This window comes from Oenanthe melanoleuca, chromosome 8 (assembly GCF_029582105.1).
Source record: "Oenanthe melanoleuca isolate GR-GAL-2019-014 chromosome 8, OMel1.0, whole genome shotgun sequence".
NCBI lineage: Eukaryota > Metazoa > Chordata > Aves > Passeriformes > Muscicapidae > Oenanthe > Oenanthe melanoleuca.
Genome location: NC_079342.1, coordinates 16545447 through 16566912, shown reverse-complemented (window position 1 = coordinate 16566912; position 21466 = coordinate 16545447). Strand labels below are relative to the sequence as shown.

General features: G+C 45.8%; 2 protein-coding genes across 3 annotated transcripts in view; one reads left to right on the top strand and one right to left on the bottom strand.

Moving 5' to 3' along the window:
- Window positions 1-10696, bottom strand: part of SZT2 (SZT2 subunit of KICSTOR complex) — a 53526-nt gene extending 42830 nt beyond the window's left edge. The window contains 9 exon segments of the mRNA XM_056497290.1: window positions 3262-3432; window positions 4468-4678; window positions 4837-4943; window positions 5413-5572; window positions 7549-7680; window positions 9488-9658; window positions 10011-10184; window positions 10342-10467; window positions 10653-10696. Coding sequence (XP_056353265.1) covers window positions 3262-3432; window positions 4468-4678; window positions 4837-4943; window positions 5413-5572; window positions 7549-7680; window positions 9488-9658; window positions 10011-10184; window positions 10342-10467; window positions 10653-10682 — 1282 coding nt within the window. The 5' untranslated portion in view covers window positions 10683-10696.
- Window positions 10697-10702: 6 nt separating this feature from the next.
- Window positions 10703-19757, top strand: MED8 (mediator complex subunit 8). 2 transcript variants are annotated; one of them, XM_056497292.1, is made up of 7 exons: window positions 10703-10773; window positions 13619-13737; window positions 14769-14913; window positions 15252-15392; window positions 15797-15878; window positions 16850-17098; window positions 19279-19757. In XM_056497292.1, the coding sequence occupies exons 1-7, from the start codon at window positions 10768-10770 to the stop codon at window positions 19341-19343; spliced, it is 807 nt and encodes a 268-aa protein (XP_056353267.1). In that variant the 5' UTR covers window positions 10703-10767; the 3' UTR covers window positions 19344-19757. The 2 variants fall into 2 exon arrangements, with proteins under 2 accessions (XP_056353267.1, XP_056353268.1); XM_056497293.1 differs by lacking the exon at window positions 10703-10773 and adding an exon at window positions 13265-13361.
- Window positions 19758-21466: the final 1709 nt, after the last annotated feature.

The following is a 21466-nucleotide window of genomic DNA, read 5'->3' as shown; positions in this document are numbered from 1 at the left end:
CCCATGATCCCACACAAGCAAAACTAAAATCAGGCAAAATATTTACTTAGTTTGAAGTTACATCTAGATGAATCTTTAGCTTTTTTTTTTTTCTGCAAAGCAATCTCTTTCCTGAGTTAATAGCTAATAAATTCTTTTCTACTTAGATGTCCTTCACAAAGTCCAGCTCTGTTTTATTCAGAAAGCTCACTTCGTCTTCCTGATTCCTGTCACTAGAGAACAGTCATTCTCACTGCTCAGCTAGTGCCCAACCAGTTTTGGTCCTGGACTGATTCACAGAGGCAGATTATGTTTGAAAACAGCCCTCCAGGCTGTCCTCAACACAAAACAGTCAGTGAGAATTTTTTTCATTATTACAGAGGGCAATCTCTTGACAATGTCCCAGAAAGAAATGCACTTCTACATTCCTAACTAACCAAGTTGCCTCCTAAATACCTAAATATTTAAAAAATCAAACAGTGAGGGGAACCAGAGCACTTATAAATATCACAAACAACCTCTCCAGGCAACTCTGAGCACAAAGCTAGCTTTTTATTCCATTTTGTCTTTAGTAAAGTCCACAACTGCACTTTTTCCTCTTGCTTCACAGCCAGCTGGCTCCTTTACAGCCTTTAATTGGCAAGTTTTAGTGATCCAGGTTAATTAACTGTTCTTTGTTATACACTTCTCTGTAGAATGGCTCAGGGAACCCTGATTAGCCAAACATGCTTTTCCTTAGCAAAGGCCCTGCTGAATGTCTAAATGACTTGAATAATTTTTCAACTCTATTTTAACCTCTTAGTTCAGCAAATTTTTCAGCAACTCCCCAGAGCATTTAGCCTTTCCCAAGTATTAAGTAACATTATCTGCTACTAGTCTGAAGGCTGCACAGAAATATACTCTATGTTTTTGATACCTTTGACATTTCATTTTTAAATTACTTCTTAAAAAACACACAGGAAGTATTTCTGGCTCAAGGCACCCCTGAGCTGCAAAGAGCTAGAGAGGGCTCAAAGGAAGAAAAAAGGAAAGGAGAATTGAGATTTTCATCATGTATGTTTATCCTGCTCTTACTCCTCTCTGTGCACCTGCCCATAGCTATTCACCACAGAAGGTCTCTCTGACCCAGCAGCTGCTCTTCTGCTCTTGCAAAAATGGGAGACCAATCCATTTGGCATTCCAAGGAGTAAAAAGCCAGCAGGCAAACACTTAGAGGAAAATGCAGGGAGCATGGTACCATGCAGTGATATTTCTAATACATTCCTCCAGAGTGCAGGAATTCACTCCTTTGTACAAAAGAGTACCTTTGTACAAAAAGATACAACGTGAACTTGTCTGATTGCTTTTTGAATAATTCATACCTAGTGAATGCTCTTCCAGCATTTCTACACAGGACTACACAGTCACCAAAAGCACTTCAGCATTGCTGCCAGATTAAAGAGCAAGGCTTTTTATCCAGCACCATTCAAGCTGTAAACATACTTGTGCACAGAAGGTGGACAGGAATGGACTTGTCACACTTTCACAGACATTCCTAGACAAGAAGAGTGCAATGGATCTAATCTGCCTGGATTTAAGGAAGTAATCTCATGCATCACCTACATTAGTGAAAACAATCTGCAGATATTACTAGGACAGCTGTCTCACTAGGAAAACTTAGCAGATACTTACTTTTTTAACAGAAAATTCCTCAAACAAGAAATTAGGGAGATTCAGTAAGACCAACTTAAGGAATTATCCTGCCTAATATGATTGTTAGCAATCTTCCTTCCAAAAAGGGTGACTTAGATCCATTCAGTTTGTAAGAGGTATCAAGGCAAATGAATTGCAATTGCCAGGCACCACAGAGGAACAGGGTGGTGAAGGGAGCAAGGTAAACTTAAGAGTACTATCATGTGAAGGACAGCACACTTGGGGAATACTAAACAAACAAAACCCAATAAAACACTCCCAAGGACTCAGCAGCTGAAAGAAAAGGTGTGTGAAAGACTCAAGGATTTCTGCAATAGAATCATGGAGAAAGTTCACGATTCCCAGTCTATCAGATTTGGCATTTTACTTCAGAAGTAGGGAAATACTAACACTGCTGAACAAGGCACTGAGGAAACCAACTTACAACACTCTTATCAACTGTTTTGAGAAATATAAGCTCAAACTGAAAAGAAAACAACTTCAGGGGAAAAAAAAAATAAGAGCGATTAACCTGAATAAACAAAACAGAAAGCCTGCCCTTACAAAAGAAAGGTGAAATATTGGCTTGCTTAATATTAACCTGCCAAAAGGTAGGTTACAAGGAGAAAGATGACGTTAAATATGTCTGTGCAAGTCAGAGAAGGAGGATAAACTTAATTAAAGAGAATAGTCACACAGGTCTAATTTGGTCTCGGGGAGTTTAGAAAGGAAGCTAGAGAAAGAGCAATGAAGCTCTGGGACAGTTTTCCAACCAGAGCAGTGGCAGAAGGGATTTACGTGTTTTTTAGGCAGACCACAGTAAATTCACAGAAAACATCACATAGCAAATTTGGAATGGTTTTGGAGTTACATCACAGACTTGGTCTGATATAAAACACATTCTAGTAGACTAATAAGATTGCATATGGATTTTTTCATCTCCCCTTCAGTTATACTACTACCACTAGTCAAAGCTGGAGATGGAAATTTAGGTAGGATTTACTGGCACTCCTAAGGATAATCAAACCCCTCAAGGTTCCTAGCCAGCAGCTAGTTCTCACACTCCAGGTGCCAATATCTAGTGAGTCAGGTAAGAGAACAGGATCACTGGAAGGTTTTATGGTCTTCTAGAATTCACTATTGTCCTGACTGATCTAACATTTTCACCCAACAATAGCCTTGTTTTGCCCAATTTCTTCCTTTGGAAGACTGTAGTTTGGAGGCATTACATTTGTTGTACCAAAGTGCTCAACTTCACGTTAATATTCTGGAGTGCATCTAGCAAGGAATTAGAAAGGAATGAAAAAATGGAGAAACATACATGAAGTCCCAAAAAAAAAACCTCTGCAAACCCCAATTCTCTGCAACTGTGGGGAATCATTTGCAAGATACAGAGCATCACTGGCTGTCCCTCCCCAGGCACAACCACAGAGGGTGAGCCCAGCAAGTGCATAACTGCACAACATTGGGCAGCCCTACATAAGGCAATGATTGATGAAAGCAGAGTTTGGGGGAAATGCCTCCTTCCTGCACAACACCACCACCTGTGCTTTTCTCTAAGCAGCTGAGAACAGTCCCAGCTGAGCCTCCAGCCCTGAAGGCAGCAGTCACCTTTTGTGATGTTGACCTCGCGGATGCTGTAGCCCTCGCGCAGCCGGACCGACACGATGCTCACGAGGTCAGCGTGCACCTCCTTCTCCGTGTGCTTCTTCCTCCGCATCGCCAGCGCGGGGTTGCTGCTTGCAGACACCAGGTGCTCATTGAACAGCCTGTGCTGGGACACTGCAAATGGCAGAGATGGCTTTGTGAGGGAGCAGCTCCCCTGAGCCCCATCCTGTAGCAACAGGTCTCCCCGAGAGCTTCCTAAAAGCTGCCAGGATCACTTGCTCGCCTGAGGAACAGTACATCCTTCAGGCACCACTTACACCCACTCCTGATTCTGCAACACAGCTAACAGGTTCATTAGTGTGGCCAAGAGGCCTGGGAAAGGGACAGGGTGGCGTGTCAGGCAATGCTTCCTCTCGGACTGCTTTTGAGAAAAGGCACGCATTGGAATTCCACATTCAGCCTAGACAGGCAAAAACCACACATCAGTTTCAACAGTCATATAGCAAGCTTTGGGGCTTTACCGATTTCCCTGGAAAACTCTGAGTTCCCAGGTGCTTTTTAAAACATATCAGGATGTGGAGCTTAAACCACCAACAGCTGATCTTTTTAAGATTCAACACTTCCAAATCCCAAGCCAGCTATCTTCAAACTTGCCAGTTTATGTGGCTTCTGCTGCCAAAAACAGAAAGAGCAGATGGCACCAGCATATCACTGGGACATGAAAGGGTATTTCCATCTCTTACTAGTAACTAAACTCATCTCTCCTGGCACACACTCAGTGACAAAATAAAACAATCAGGAGAGGCATTTGGGACAGTTCTCAGAGGTCCAGTTGTTCAATGCAAACTGCTATCTGCAAGCCCTGTTAGGACAAGCTCTCCAGAACATCCCCACCTGCAAGTTAGCCAGTGTGCATGGAAGAGTGGGCAAGAGTTTCTGACCCCCTCCAAGTCCCAACACAGTGGGCCTAACTGCAGATTGCTGAGCCAACGGAATGCTGGAAAATGTAATATTTGTTTTCCCCTGGTCCATCCAATTCCTGAAACCAGGAGGGGACTCACAGGTGAGGCTGTGTGACTGATTGTGCCCACAGCTTACAGAAGGCATGACAAGGCAGAGTATCAGCATAACCAAAGCTGGGAAGTCATCCCAAAGAGAAGTGCTCTAAGACATCCATTCTACTGGAACTAGAACATGCACACTTCTCACCACAGTAATATTCTGGATTCAGGGACTCCCCAGTACGCAGAAAGGAGTACAGTAGAAATGCCTTGTGATACACATTCAGATCCAGGCTCAGGGGATCCAGCTCAGGGCATGTGGAGAGGTAAGCACCAAAAGTGGCCATGGCAATGAATTTCATCAGCTCCACATTGGGAACGTGGCCAAAGCTGCAATCATAGGAGTAGACACCGCCCACCTATGGGATGGATAAAGGAGACACCTGAGAAAGAACAGCAGTGCTGACAACAAAGCAGATGGTTGGTCAAGGACTCAAACAGGTGGAGAAGGCCCCACTTCTCCTCTGGAGGTGAGTGCCAGCACCACCAATCCACCTGCCAGGTAGCAGAGGCTTACCTGCACAAAGGAGCAGGCCACAGTGCCACTGCGCAGCTGGTTGAGTAAAGTCTCGCACACGGCCACGTCGGGGACACTGGTCACACCATCCGTAATTATTATAATACCTGAAAACAAGGCAGCATCTTAGTGCATCTTCCATCTCAAACAGCTATCATTCTCCCAGTAAATCCACCAGACAAAGTTTAGGCAGGGCAAAAATAGAAGGCAAATCCTGAGGCTGGTTTAGAGCTTCCAAAGCATTATGGAGCAGGCAAACATCCTGATTAGGTATAGCACAGCACACAGAGAGGGCACAGCCCTTCACCCCAGGCTGCCCTGAGCAATAGTCACAGCTGTACTGCCTCACACTCCCCAACACTGACACTCAGCACTCGGCACTGTGTGGTCCTCCCCACTCCCACCACCACAATTTGCCCCCAGAATGCAGAGCAGACGTCTCTGTTGAAATTTCATCGCTAACAGAAAGGTCCATGCACACACCAGTCCTTACAAAATTAACCTCAGCCTATGGCAGGAGGAATACAACCCTGTGCAAACAACCAGGCAAACCTTAACCCCGAGGACGCAGCCAACCTGCGCTGGAGTTGGAGGGCAGCAGCTGCAGGGCCAGGATCCCTTGCCGGACCATGCTGACCAGGCCAACGTCAGCAGTGACCACAGACACACTGGGCTTCCTCCCAGACGACTCCTGCACATCACCAGGGCTCTCTTGGCTCAGGGGGGATAAATCCACCTGGAAAAGTTAAAAAAACAAACCCACAAGGCACCATGGGGCACATTTCAGCTCAACTCTAGTTCTTGCTCTTCCAAGCACCTTCGGTCTGGCGGTCCCATGGTATTCTGGAGCACCACAGCAGACTTCATTTGTAGCTTTAACTTCCATGTATTCTTAAAACCCTTGTCACCTGAGTCCCTTAGAACAGCTGGGCAAGGCTGCTTGAAGGTGGAGGGACAGCATGCTCAGAGCTTTATATTAAGCTGATTTCTCATAGAAGGGGAAAAACGAGACACTTTAGGGTCACTAAAACTCCTCTGTGGAGCAAAGCAGTTCTCAGTTAAAGAGATGGTGAGTACCTTTTTCTTCCCCTGTCATTTAGTAGAAGCTGCAGCTATTCAGCATCTATTTAATCTACTATATTCAGCCCAGAAACACTGGAGAGGCTGAGGCAGCTATGTCTCAGTTGTGAAGCTCTGCAGCAGAGGGGGCAAGGAGCCTCCTAAAGACAGAGTCTAGTGCCTATGCATTTAACTCAAAGGCCCTCATTATGCAATGTTGATATAAACAACTGCAGGTAGGCATCTTCTATGAAAAATATTCCCTAGGCAAAGCCTGAAATTTGTATAATTACATGAGTGAGAAACCTACTGTATTCATAGTCTCTTAATCCCCACAAGGCTCCGACAGTTCAACCCTGTAATAAAATATTGCTTCGTTTTTACTGCTAATGCAGAGAATGGCTGAGACCCCCCCTCTTCAAAGCCACAGATGATTGGAGCTGGGAAAATAAAACTAGAACTAACTAAACTTTTGCTGTGCACAAATGGGAGCAGTCAGTGCCTGGGAGCAAAAGATACTGACTGTCCATCACTTTAATTTGCCAGATGCCTTAAATTCAAACACTTGTGAACAATGATACAGCTAGCGCAACTTCAAAAGTGAAAAAAGTTTCAGTCCCTGCCCTTGCTCTGGGGCCTCCCACCTCCACCCCACAGCCTGTGGCAGGACTCATTAGTCCCTCTGGCCTGCAAGAGCGTCTCTCTCCTCCATTTGCATGGAAGAAGTTACAGGGTAGTTTACCATGAGAGAAATATTGCATCAAGCAGGAATGCATACAAAGCACTGCAAAAACACCATCTGACTCACCAGTCAAGGTATTTACTTCTGGCAATCTACTTTCTGTTTCAGGACTGGTAGTTTTAGCATTGAAACACACAAATTTCAGCTAGAAGATGAGATTCCGAGCACTCCAGATATGTAATTGCAATACATCACTGGCAGCCTCTTGATTATCTGATTTTGGGACTGTTTTTTCCTTTTTGCCCCAACTCTAATAACCAATGCTAACTAAGAACTAAATAACCTAAGCCAGACCCTCAATGACTTTGACTGCAAGAAGATCAAAAGCAACATGGCCATCAAATTAAGGGAAGTGGTCTTTAAATGTCCTTTCCAACCCAGACCATACTAGGATGACTCTATCATTAATTTGCTGATACATATATCCATGGCTATATAAGCAGCATCTGTCACAGATTTCAAGGAGTACTTGAAAAAACTGGCTGCTTATTCAGCTTCATTGCCAGTTTTCATGGTAACAAGGAAGTATTTTCATTCAAGAAATGTAACAAGTGCTAAGGGCACTTAGCTATTCACAGCTATTTATAGATTAATTATATGAACATAATCACCTCTCTCACCATCTTCTTTGGAGAGAAAGCACATCCTACCATTTCTCCCATGATATACACCCAGGCCATCTTACTGCACATTAACTTTGGGAAAGATAACCATCCCCACCAGTCCTTCTAAACACTGAATGGTTCTGCATCCTCACTGTTCATGTCTTATTACTGGATCCCACAACATTATCTCACCAACTCCTCAGCTGCTTCTTCTGCAGACCTATGTTACTTTTCCTCTTGCCACCCCACCTTAGAGCACACATGTCCAGGAAGCCAAGAGACCCCAACCACCTCTGCCCTCCTTACCTGAGGCTTGGGTTCATACTGCTGCTGAAGCATCTCTGCCACTTTGTTTTCAAAGGCACAGAGCTGTGTGTAAACTTGGTGCAGAAAGGCCTCACGCTTCGTCTCATCCAGCAGACAGCCCTGGAATAGTACCTGGCCCAAGGACGCACATGTCAGCCATCAAGTTAAGATTGTATGGCATCAAGCCCCCAAGATGGTACACAGGAACACAGTTCTGTGAAGGTTAAACATGTCCCTGACAAAGCACAGGTACAGCACAGGCCACTTCTCTCTGTTCCTGCTCAAAAGCAACTGCCTGTGAGCAGTGGTACTTCGTGGCATCTGCTGTGCATCCCACGGCATATGCTTCAGTAACACTTTGGGAAATCTCCTTCCTGGGCAAGGAACTTCTACTTCATTTCTCCAGGATAAGCAGTTAGTAGGAGAAAGTGATGTGGGATCATTGTTAGAAAGCATTAACTGCAGTCTGGTGCTTCTAAGGAAGGCCTGTTTAGTCTAATCTACCTTACCTACAGACTGATCAAATTATCTTCCAAAGGGAACAGCAAATTGAAATAAAGAAAAGAAACAATTAGAGTGGACATTACGAAAGAGGCTGAGTGATGTGACAGAGTAAGCCTGCCCCACAGAAACTCCCCGGGGTGACAGGCATGACACCTGTGTTTATAGATGTCACCCAGTACAGGCAATCCCTGTCTTCAACCAGAGGAAAAGAAGATACAACACACAGACAAAGACCTCAGCAGACAGGTGGGGTGCTGCACGTTTTCCACATTCCCTCAGCCTCATATCAGCAAGACCTCATAGTGACACAGGAGAAATAAATTATTACCACAGAGATTCCTTCCTGGATGAGTGATACACACATATGCCCTTTCCTCCATAAAAGAAACATAATTATCCAGTTGTACCCAGAGACCACAGCTCATGGTCTCATATACAAAGTGAGAGTTTAGAGAGGTCCAAAGAAGAAAAATGTAGCAGCTTCAGAGTGCTCAATACAGTGTAAATAGGGGAGATACTGAGGCACAGCATGATGGTCTGCAGGATTGCTGGACAAATTGACACATAAAACATCATAGGCAAATGGAGAAATTCCTGCTACACTTACTCCAGCAGCACCTCAGAACAGATCAATGTGATGGCCACACTCGTCAGGTACAACACAAACCTTGGCAGAAGGCTTAGGCAGGGAGGGAACAAGCACAGACTAACACACTCCTCCTGTTACCATGCACTTTCCCTAGTATTAGCAAAGGGATGAAACACACCACCATTAACACAAAAGTTATGCGAAAATACCATAAGGTGGAAGAGAACAAGGACGAACTTCAAAAACAACACTGGCTCCATAAACCAGACTGAAATTTACTAACCAGACCTGCCCTGACACAAGTAAAATCTCAATACTGAGGCTGGCTGCTCCCTCCAGCAAGAAGCATATTTAGACCAGTGCAAAAAGAACCAGGTTTATAGGAAGAAGCAATTATCTTTGAATTAACCATTGCTACAGAGCTAGAACAGGCAGACAAGCTTTTGTTCATTCAAGCACTTCTTGAGTACTTCAAGCTAATTAAACAGGCAAAAAGAATTAATCAAGAGAAATTAAAAACAAGAACAACCTCCAAACAACAAAGCAAGAACAACAACAACAACAAGCACACATTTGACATGAGGCAAATACTCCCTGTGGCCCAATTCTAAGACAATGCCTGAGGGCAGCATTCTCCAGAGAAACCTCTGCTTCCTGCCCAGGAAGGAGAAGTTGCTCACACACACTTCTGCATCATGCCAGGCCATGTGTTTTAGTGAGACAAGCCTGCAGCATCACAGATAGCAGAGCCCAGGTGCCACCTGCCCCCCATTCCTTGTGCTCACAGGACTCCTGCACAGCACAGTGAGCTGCTCACACCATGCCAAGGGAGAGCCTGAACCTTACCTGGTGGGACTGCAGGCCAATGATGGAGGAATACACCTGGATGGTGACAAAGATTTCTGGCTGGTAGATAATGTCTGAACCAGGGATACGAAAGGGTCTTAACAAGCCCACCAAGCATCGGGAAAGGGCATGAAACACTTCATCAAAAATTATCTCCCCCGTTGAGTCATCCTATAGAAACAGAGAAAGGGAACAGCTTTTTCATCTCCTAGGACCTTCAACCTCATTGCTGGTTGTCCCACTGCACAGAGCCAATATTCAGAAGCAAATATCCTACTGCAATGGCACCTGGATTAAAGTGACAACTCCTGTAAACAGAAATCACACATTAAGCATCCAATGCAGAACAGGATTTGCCATTAAGTTCCCAGACAGGGGCACAGCATGGCTCCCTCCCAGGAAAACCAAGAACATTTTGCAAAAGTTCAGACTGACACTGAGAGCAATAAACCTTCTCTCAGCAAACAGAAACATGTTTCTGTTTTAACGCAGAACCCCAGCGAGAGGCAGTTTCTGCTCTTACCACAATCCCCGTGGAAGGGCTCAGGTCAAGCTCAATCACAAATCGGTACTGCCGGGCCAGGAAGGTGACCCGTGTGGAGGGGACGAGGAGGTAGGGCCTGGGCTGGACCGGCTCGTCTGGCTGCCACCCATTAGGCAGGATGCTGAGAACATCAAGCTCATTTTCTGACTTTACCTGCCCGAACAAGCAAACGGCACATGAGAAAACACCAAGCCACACCAAAGGAAGGATCCAAGAAAGGAATGGGGCTCGGTGCTCCGCAGGGTGCAGGTGCTGCCGAGGGTGCAGCACCAGCCGCGGTGACACCATCCAGCCCTGAGCACCGACTCACCAGCTCGGGCTCGGGCACGGCCCGGATGACCTGGTGCAGGCGGCTGAGGACCCAGGCGAGCCGCACGTTGCGGGAGATGCGATAGTCCTTCTTCATGAGGAGGAACACGTGCCCCGCCTCCTCCACCTGCGGCGGGAGCACAGCGGCCCAGGTCACCCCGGAGCAGCCCCGGACAGCGCCCGCGCCGCCGCTCACCCCGGGCTGCTCCGGCCCCGCAATGCCGGCCCCACTGCTCCCCACGGCGGCCGCGTTCCCTGCGCCCGCCTCTCCCCCCGGCCCGGCTCAACCCCGCTCCCCCGGCCCGCTCCCACCTCCCCGTCGGGCCGCTCGGCCGCCGCCATGTCCGCGCGGCCCCGCCCCGGAAGTGCCGCTCTCCCGGGACAACGGGGCGGGGCCGCCGCCGCCATCGCCGCCGCCATCGCCGCCATGCAGGTGAGGGCCGGGGGCAGCGGGGCCGGGCGGCTCCGCGGGGCCCAGCGCGTCAGCGAGCAGCTCCTGGTTGGGGGGCACGGAGCACAACGATGCCCTGCTGTGCAGCAGCCCCGTGTTGAGGGGCACGGAGCACAGCGATGCTCTGCTGTGCAGCAGCCCCGTGTTGAGGGGCACGGAGCACAGCCATGCTCTGATGTTCAGCAGCCCCGTGTTGAGGGGCACGGAGCACAGCGATGCTCTGATGTTCAGCAGCCCCTTGCTGAGGGGCACGGAGCACAGCCATGCTCTGATGTGCAGCAGCCCCTTGTTGAAGGGTACAGAGCACAGCCATGCTCTGATGTTCAGCAGCCCCTTGCTGCTGCACCGCTGTGGGGTGAGTGTGTGTGCGGCTGAGAGCCCCAGTCCCACTTGAATGAAATGTCGTTAATGTGACAAGAACCTAATTACTTTATTAAGTGCTATGAATTTGTAGCATCTGTGGTGTCCAAAGAAAAGACCATTAATGACATCTGTAAAGATCCAGCTCCTTTGGTTTGTTTGAAAGCGCAGCCAGCTGGCCTCAGATCTCCTGGTTGTCCTGCTGGAAAAGAAAGTGAAAATGGATTGTCCTGCTATGCCTCATTTATAGGGTTTGTTTCATTGTCTCTCCTTGTTTCAGCCACTTACTCATACCAGTCTTTACTGTCACTGGGTTGTTTGGTTTTGTTGTTGTTGTTGTTGTTGTTGTTGTTTGTGGGGTTTTTTTGGAACTATGAATATTCTTCATCATCCTCGTTGCCTTTATTAGCACATATTCCTACTCTATCCCTTTTCAGTTAGGGGGACGAGAGTGACACATAATATTCAAGATGCAAAGGAGACATGCATTATGTGGTGACATAATGATGCTTCGTTTCTGCTGCTTTCCTAATTTATTTCCTTGACTGCTTTTCCAGCATTGGGCAGATGTTTTCACAGGTTATCCTCAGATAATCCTGAGATCTTGTTGTGAGTCACAACGTTATCGGTTCAGATACTGTCACTGTGTACAGAAAGTCATGAGGTCTTTTCCTCCTTTGTTTTGCCAGTCAGGATTTATTTTCCCCCTTTGTTTCATGGCCTGCATTTACCTACTCTGAATTTCTCCTTTACCTCTCAGTTGCTCTGTATCAGGAGGTCCTTCAGAACCGCTACCACAAGCCCTATCTTTACTCCCTCGGGCCAATTTAACATTGCTAACAAACTCCTCAGAGTGTCCTCTTGGAGAGGCACAGCATTCCTTGGAGTCACTGGTCCGTCCTATTGTATGCTTATTGCACTGCTTGCATCTGCTTCCAGCTCCTGATGGCTTTGGGAAGAGCCATGGGCAGGAGGGTTGGAGTGCACTGCTGCCATGAGAGTGCTCCTTGTGCAATGGGGTTTCATTCATTCTCTTGAAGGCTTGGATAAGCGTAGGCAGGGGGCCAGGGGAATTGCTGTGGGTGCATATGCCTGGCACCTCTGCACTAAAACACTGCCTACCAGCCCAGCTTGTAACACAGGCAGTCTTCCTTGCACAAACACAGTGCACACAAACTGTTGCAGGCACATTTCTTAATTGGACAGGAACTGACTAGTCCCATCACAAGATGAAGGAAAGTGCTTTTGTCTCTAGGTGGCACAGCCAGCAGCAATCTGTTCCATAAATCCACTCCATGGACTGGGGATCAAATTTTAATAAGGTTGACTCAGCTGTTTATTCTAAGGTGGTTAAATTGAAATGAAGTCCCATCAGTGATTACCAACTTGTCAGAGTACAAATAAAATAAAATAATGTTGTGTTCTCATGAACATGGAAGGTGCCTGATAATCTCACCATGAAGCTTACACTGGGCCAGTGTATTTGAACAGAGCAACAGCAAACCCAATAGCAAGCATGCCAACAGCATGAGTCACTCTATCTGCTTTCCCAATCGGTATTCCCTTTCTATTATTTGATTGCTTTGTCCCACCCTCCTCATGGATTATTATTGTACAGTTCTCAACTTACACGAGCAGTTCCTTAGGGCTGGGACTTTAATTACATTTTGTGCAATACTGTAGCATGAGTAAGTTGGAGTAGATAAGAGTTTAGAAGGTTTTTGCAAGAGTCAAGGACATGCCTTGATGTCTTTGGCAACACATCCCCAGTCCTTACACTTTGTCTGTCACCATCCTCCCTCACCCGGAAGGGGATGTCAGTGGGGAAGATTTCTCAAACAATGTAATCCCAGCAAAAGGCAGGAGGTGAGGTGTGTGTGTGGATAGGGCACCAGACTGTGTCAGGGCAGGGCCTCCTGCAGCCCATGGGGCACAAGACCAGAAGGAGCTGCCAGTTCCCTTGGCTTCTGGAAGTGTCACATGGGCAGAAAGAAAGTAAAGAATGAGGTGAAGGGCACCTGGACTCTTTATTCCTTGGTCCTGGTACTCATTTTGCAAAGACTTTTTTGGATGAAGACATCACAGCGCCCACAGCTGCAGTCAGAAAAGGCTGAGAGAATGCTAATCTTTCATCTGAGTTAGTTTAAGTAGCTTGCAAATGTGGTGTGAGCTAACTTTGGTGACTTTGCCAGATGTGGTAAAAGGCAGAGGTAAGTGATGATGTTTTCACTACACTCATCTAGATCTTTAACAGGACAACTGGCCAAGTTTGTCTCAGGCACAAGTCTCTTGCCTAAGTAGTCTGACCCAAGGGAAAGGGGTCAGTGTGACATAAAAGGATTTTTATCTCCAATGATTCTGCTTCCTCAGAAAAGGAGGCTGTTTGTAGGACAGATTGGATCATGGATGCATGGGTGTGGATTCACAACTTTTGTCTTCCTACCTTGTCTGTCTTGCCTTTTTTTAGAGAGAAGAGAAGCAGCTGGAGGTGACCCTGGAGGCACTCATCAGTCAGGTGGCTGACCTGAAGAACTCTTTGGTCAGTTTTATCTACAAGCTGGAGAACGAGTATGACCGGCTCACATGGTAAGGTACCTCGCTGTTGATCACTGCCAGAACTCTTCAGACTTGGTTCAAAGGATTAATTAAAAAACATTAGCTTCTTTCCAATAGGTTTAAATTTCTTTTTACATTTGTGCTGGAGGAACCACTACACATCTTTCACAAGATGAAATCCATTGGCTTCATGCTGTAGAGTAATAAGTCATGCTAACACCTTTTAACCCAGACATTTCATGGGAACTAGACTTGCATCTGCAGTAAGCAGAAGTTCTCCGATGAGAGATCTTAGAGACCTAAATACACTGTAAAATAAAGAATGGTTCTTTCTGTATTTCTTGACCTTTTCTGGCTTTTTATGGCTCTGATATAAACTGAGCTTTTGTGTTTTGCTGATTCTGCTTTACCACAAAGTTTGAGAGTCTTGCAAGATGGCATTCTCTCCCTGGAGAATATGGAGCATAAAGATGTTATAGCTGCAGCTTAATAAACTGTATGGTACCTTAGTGTCTGCCACTGCAGCAAGGCTTCACAGACAAGCTAACATTTGTAGTTAATGTTGCAGAAGGCAGGAGAGCTGATGAATCCCACACAGAAACCAAGCTGAAGAGGGCCTCCTTGAAAAGATTATCAGTTATTTAGCTTCATTGTTTCTTAGTCTGGATAACCAAGCTATTAATATTTTCTCTCCTGGCTGTACTGCTTTGGGATAAAATTATTTCTTAGACCTTGCTCCAGAGTTTCACTGGGAGAGGTAGTGACAAGGAAAGAAGTGCTTCTGTGTGTGTTACTGAAATCCCAAATAATTGCTATTTTCAGTGGTACTGCTTGTAATGTCCCTGAGATATTTGCTGCATTTAAGCCATTTCCAGTAAGGACTGGGATTTGTCCACACCTGCACATTCAGCCCTAGGTTTTACTACTTACTGTCTGGAGTAGACTGATTTGAAGACTGGTGGTGTTGTTTCCTCACTCATTAGTCATTCGAGTGAAGAAGAGAGAAAAGCTCTGTGTGGCATCCCCTTTTCATGTTCTCTCTTCTTTATTTGCTTTTCCAGGCCTTCAGTTCTGGACAGCTTTGCATTGCTGTCGGGGCAGCTGAACACCTTGAATAAAGTGCTAAAGCATGAGAAGACCCCGCTACTGCGGAACCAGGTGATCATCCCCCTAGTGCTGTCTCCAGACCGTGATGAGGAGATCATGGTAAGACATGTCCCTTGAGTGCCTGAGTATTTAGCTGGGCATTCCTCAGTTCTGGGTGTAAAGGAAGAAAGGGCAACAAGTACTTCTGTCTGGAAGCTGCTTTGCTGTGGGGTTTTCACCTACAAACATTTGCTCAGGATACACTTTACAGAAGGTGTTCCTGTTAATAAATATTTACTAAACAAGCACAGTGCAAATTTCTAGGCAAGTTGTTGAAACTTCCTAATGCTCCCCAGATCAAGTTTCCCCTGTAGCCTTATTCAGCACCATGGCCTGGTCTGGAGCTGCCAGAGTGCTGGAGGAAGAGGCTCTGAGGGAGGCTTGTGCCACTGTTGCAGCGGCAGACAGAGGGGCGTGTGCCAGTGTTCAGCCATGAAGTAGTGCCTGACCATCTTCGAACTAAGCCTGACCCTGAGGTGGAGGAGCAGGAGAAGCAGCTGATCACAGATGCAGCTCGAATTAGCCCTGATGCAGCACAGGTAGGTAAAGAAGAGTTTAATACTTCTGCCTCTTATCCCTAGGGCACAAGATGTTCTTTAACTGCTTCTTCCACCCCTCCATTTGACAGTTTTCTTTTTCTTCCTTGTCCTTTCCTGTCTGAGATTTCTCCAGCTGACCCTAGGTGAGGTTTCCTCCACAGTTTCACAAGAATATCCACTCTCTGACTGTTCACAGGGGTGCCATCCAACCAGTCAGAGGCAAAGGCTATCCCATGCCCATAGTCCCTCCTGCGTGCATTGGCACTGGACACCCTTGACTCAGCTACCAAAACACTTAAATTTGGTTATGCAGATCCTGGGAAGGGAAAAATTGTTCATTTATCTTGCTGATTTGTACTGAGATGTAAGTATCCTGGCAGTTTCTGACAGTTTTCATTTTGCAGAAACAGATTCAAAGTCTGAATAAAATGTGCTCAAATTTGCTGGAGAAAATCAATAAGGAGGAGCGTGAGTCTGAAAGTGGAGGTATGTCACTGAGGTGGAAGTGGGTACAGGGTTCAAGCAGCAGACTTGAAAGAGTACAGCCAAATAGGCATATTGGAGAGCCTGAAGTAGGGGAAACACAGTTGAGCAGAATAAATGAAAAAATTCCAGAAGATGGAAGATTTGCTATCCTGGAGCCCCCTAGTTTGAGAAAGGAGCCTGTGGGTGCAATGTATCTTTCTTGTGTGACCTGTGCATGGTGGGAAGGTCACTCCAACTCTTTGATATATCCGCCTTTGAGGAGGTGATAAGTATCTGCCAAGAAAACTTCCCAAACAACTTTAATTAATGAAAAAAGCTGTGAAAATGCAGCAGCAGTGAATGAGAAACCCTGAAAGAGTCTGCATGTTGGCAGGCTCTTGTGTGATCCTGTCTAGATTATGGGTGCTTCAGGCTTATGGCCAACGTTTTCTGGTTGTGATATTCACTATTCCTGGGAGTGCCACACACTACTCATAAAGGCAGTGGCATTGTTTTTGCTGTCATCTTTGACACAGGACCTGAGCACAGGTTCTGTCTAGTATCTGGGATTAACATAACTGGGCACATGTGTGGTAAAAAAACTTGCAGACACCATGTTGCTTATGAGCCTCCAAAAGAGGATGTTGCTATTGGTTGTCTAAATCACAGTGCTTGTTACCTGCCATAGGATACAGCATGTAATAGCCTTTAGTGGGAGCTTCTTATGGGTGTGGAGGAGTTACCTCATTCTATCCTCCTTCCATGAGCAGATCATGCCCTGCTCTCAGTGAAAAAGCTCTTGCATCACCAGTGTCCATTGATTTTGCAGCTTCTTTGACCTTGCTGAGCCTCTTGTAGGACAGCCTGTAAGAAACTCATCTCTATTGCATGCACTAAAGTAGCTGAAAAGTCAATTCAGGAGCAGCTATGCTACTTTTAGACCTGATTGCCAAGTCTAAAAATAGCTTCCAAAATAACTTCTTCTTTTTCAGGTTTACGACAGAACAAGCAAACCTTCAACCCTGCAGACACCAATGCACTGGTAGCAGCTGTGGCCTTTGGGAAAGGGCTCTCCAACCGGAGACCCCCAGGCTCTGGGGCATCTGTCCAGTCGGGCCAGCCAGGAGCTGGTGCCATCATTGCAGGTGCTTCAGGCATGCAGCAGGTTCCAATGACAGGTGCACCAGCTCAGCAGCAGCCAATGCTGGCAGGAGTGCAAATGGCACCAGCAGGACAGCCAGGTAAAGTTCCATATCTGAGGTCAATTGAAATCCAGAGACCAGGAAAGACAAATGCAGATGTAGAGATTCTTCCCCAGTCATCTTTTAGATGTAACTAAGTATGAGGTTCCTTTTTGGCCTTAATAACATGAGTCAGGTTATAATAGAGGAGTAATACCTGTTTGAAATTGGCTCAGAGGGTGAGGTGGATCCCAGCCAACCAGTTTCAACTTCTTAACTCCCACTGCAATACTATTTTGATAATAGACTTAGTGAACATAGGAATCAATATGGAGGGAGATCACAGTGTAGTTTTCAGGGATCTGTACTGGGGGTTTTCCTGTGAAATTTAAGTTGTGGAAAGTGGAAAAGTTTGATGATAATGAGTTATTTAAGGTAAGGGGAAAAAAAAAGCTTCCTGTAAAATGTTAGAGGGATTTCCTATACAAAATGACTTTGCTTAACAGCAGTAGATGACATTTATAAATAAGATGACATTTATTTATAAAGTATAGTATAGGCATAGAAAGTATATGAAGCATAGTATAATATAGCCATAGAAATTTGACTGTACACATCCAACACCTGGACTCTAATCTAGTTACTTGTATCTGGTAAAAACACCTATGATAGAAGAGTTCTGTAAAGACAATAATTGAGCGTTCAGTTGGGGCAGAAATGCAAACCAAATGCTAGGAATTTCTAGAAAAGGAACAGAGAAACAGAGAGTATCTTTAGGCCATTCTATAAATACATTGGGCACCCACACCTGCAATATTATGGGCGGTTCTGATATCTTCTCTGCTAGCGGACATAGCTTTGGGCTAGGGAGAAGAGACTGGAAGCCTATAAAATCCCAAATTATATACAACAGACAAATGAGGAATGATTGTTCATTGTCTCCCATGATACAGAAAGGTTGGTGAGAGTGCACCAATCAAAATGTGGGCTTGTAGATTTAGAACAAAAGGGAGATACTTTTCTGAATACTATATAATTACACTGTAGAGCACATTGCCTAGTGTCTGATAGGCAGATAATGTTTATATAAGATGGAAAAATAAGTAAGTACATAGACTTCTGGATGAAAAATCAGTAAACATCTAATCATGAGGATACCAGCTCTGATTCCATGACCCTGAGCCGCAGTATATTAGAAGCAGAATAGGTATTCTGCAGGGATATCACTACACTGTTCTGGTATTCCTCCTTCAAAATCCTCTGCTGTCAGGAATGGGTTTGGCCTGGGGGACCTGCAGGCTAGCCCTATATGGTCAGAATGTTTATGTTAATTGCAATTTAGGATATCCGATATCCTAATTGGTGTTTTCTTGCCTGTATATAATGACTGTTGTTCAGATGTGTACTTGAGCAACAGTATTGATCCTAAGGTAAATATGTATTTATGTAAGAGTTAGAAAGTAATTTCCACTGTAATTTGGTAACAAAGACGACCTCCTGTGATTCCTGGCTGAATACTCAGAGACACTGTATCCAGGGTGAGGAAACTTTTTTTAACTTTCAAAAGTTATCCTTTTTTTTTCCTGTTTCAATCTAAAGACACTGAAGGAGTGTTTTTTTTAATATCCCTCTGTGCTGCTCTTTAATCACTGCTTATTTTTCAGATCATCTTAGTTTTGTCTAGCACTCTACACTTGCTGTAAGCTGCTAGTAAGATGTCTTTGAACACAGTCCCATGTGAGATTGGTATCAGCAGAGAGTAATAATGCCCAAGAGGTGGATGTGGTTACAAGAAATTAAGAAATCTGAGAGAGGCTTAGTAATTTAAATATACACCCTGACTGTAAATAATGCTACAGCAAAGGGATACAGACTCTCTGAAATGGAAGTGGACACAGTCTGGGTTCTTCTGTGTGTGCTGCTGCCAGCAACTTCTGTGAGACTGACACTCCTATAGGAGCCTCCTGACAGAGAAAGGCTTGCTGAGGTTGAAAAAAGAATAGAGTTGAAGGGGATAGCAGGGACACAGGAATTGTCAAGGAGATTTGTCAGCAGAGAAAGATGCCAATTTGTGTAAGAGATTGATCATGTAGGTCAGAAGCTGGAAGGTGCTGTAGCAAATGAGCCTGGAATGGAACTGGAAAAGCCCAGACAGCGTTGCTGTGAGTCTTGCATGCTCCTGAGCAAATGTCCTCTCATGTTGCTGATTTTGCACTGCTTTTTCTTTTTTCTCTCACCAGGAAAAATGCCGAGTGGCATAAAAACAAATATAAAATCTGCCTCAATGCATCCTTATCAGAGATGAGCTGAGATGAACCAGACCTGGGGAACAGCAGCATTTGTACTGCTGCAGGCACTCCACCTGGATTCCTTCTAGGACTTCCAAGTCCCTTCACATACCCACACACCATATCCAGGAAGATAGGGTTTATAAGGCCCTTTTCTGGATTTTGTTTAGTGCTAGGTGGCTTGTGTGGAGCTGCTGCTGGCCCTGTCTCTTGGACAGAAATACTTCTTGTGTACTACTACAGCCAGAGCAGAGGACTTTGCTTCTGGTATTGATGCCATTTCTCCAGGCCTGCCTGGAGGATAACTACCCTTTGCTGATGCAGAACCTGGAGAGCTGCACAGAGCTCCTTGTTTGTGCTTGTTGACTTGGTATGTTATTTCTTTACTTCATCTTGTGTAATAAAGATCTTGTTATGATCACTGTGAGAAACTGGTGTCCATCTCTCAGGTCATAAGGACTCTTATTTTCCTTTGGGTAAGGTTACAGAGCAGCTCCAACCTAAACCACACTGGAAATGTTGGAGGCCAAGTGCTGGAGCTGCAAGTTTATGTGTAAAGGGGTGTAGTACAGTGAGTCATCAGGGTACAAACATAAGCAGCAAACATCTTGTGCATTAAAAACCAATTATGGCCATACCCCACAAAGCAAAATACTGGGAAGGACTATTTCAAGGCCCCCAGCAAGAAGGCAGCACTTGAGAAACAGAAGTACAGAGCTTTTGTATTCTGATGCTGCTGGGTCCCAGCTGGATCTGATTTCATCTCCATGCTTCTCTGCTTCTGTTTTCTGTAAAGTTTCTTAGCTGCTTCAGGATTAATTTATCACTTCAGAAAGGTATTTCAATGTGCCCAGGGCTGTGACCCTTGTGGATGGGCCAGATTGTGAAGTCTAGGCCGTTTCTCTTGGGAACTGGGCACTGTGAAGCTATCCCTGTTCCACTTTCTGCCCTTGAGCTGTAACATATAATCTGCCTAATGAGAGATTCCTGTGAGACAAAAGGGTGGGGGCACATGCCTATGGAGCTGTCAGTACATACAGCACTATCCTAAAGGACAAATGTCCTGCCTCTGGTTGCCCTTGCACGGACTTCATTTTGACTTGTGTTGAAAGCCAGCAGTGTGTTTTACTCAATAGCATCTGTCAGCAATCTTTGGGTGAGGAAATCTCCACTCAGCAGATACAGCCTGCAGCTGCTCCTGCACTGCTTGCCTCTGAGCTAATCAGATCCAGCTTATTTGGGAGGCTGTGAGCTGGTCTTCAAAAAAAGAAAAAGAAAAATCCACAAAGCTGTGACTAGGGCAGTTATTGACCCATTTTGACGTGCTGGCCCTTGCAAAGCACTGAGCTGGGAAGTAGAAAGTTGAGCTGGAAGCACAAACAGCTTACAGCAAAGCTGCTCCACTACAACTGAGTCCAGTGACGTGTCTGCAGTGGCACCATCCCAGCCAGACTGGTGCAATTGCTTTTTGCTCCTAATGAATGCAGAGGTCCTTCCTTCCTGGGATGCCACTGACTGCAGCAGGGAACTGGTGTGAAGGCAGTGGAGGCATGTTACTGGTTCCAGTGTGAGTGGTTTGTACAAAAACAAGCCAGGGAGTTAAAGCCTGCAGATTATTCCTGTGATGCACTGAGAGCCACGGGAATGGCTGTTCCCTGCTCTGTCTGACGTTCCTGCTTTGCTTGGAAAGGAAGGCAGAATACTGTATATGTCACATCCTTGGCACTCGTCATTCACGCAGCCTCAGCTCTCGGGTGCTGCCTCACTCCGTCCCCCCAGCCTGGCTTCCTTATAAAGCTAAAATGCCTCAGGGCCGGAGCTCGGGGCTGCAGCGATTCGGGCAGCCTGGGACACGGGCGGGGCACGGCTGCCTGCTACCCACGCTAACCTGAGTGAAACGCCTCCCAAAAACGCCTCCAGTGGGGCAGGCCAGACCTTTCACACACTTGGACTGGAAGAAGGGAAACACAGGCTGGGGTTTTTTTCCGTAGATTATTAAGCAGGGAGGCTGGCCAGGCTCACCAGCGTAACTTCCTGCATGACACAGGCTGCCGCGAATTAGTTCTTGTGTAAATTAGAGCACCGTTGTTAGGAAAACAGTTGATTTTAAACTGATGTGTCCCTGCTACAGTGGCTGGTA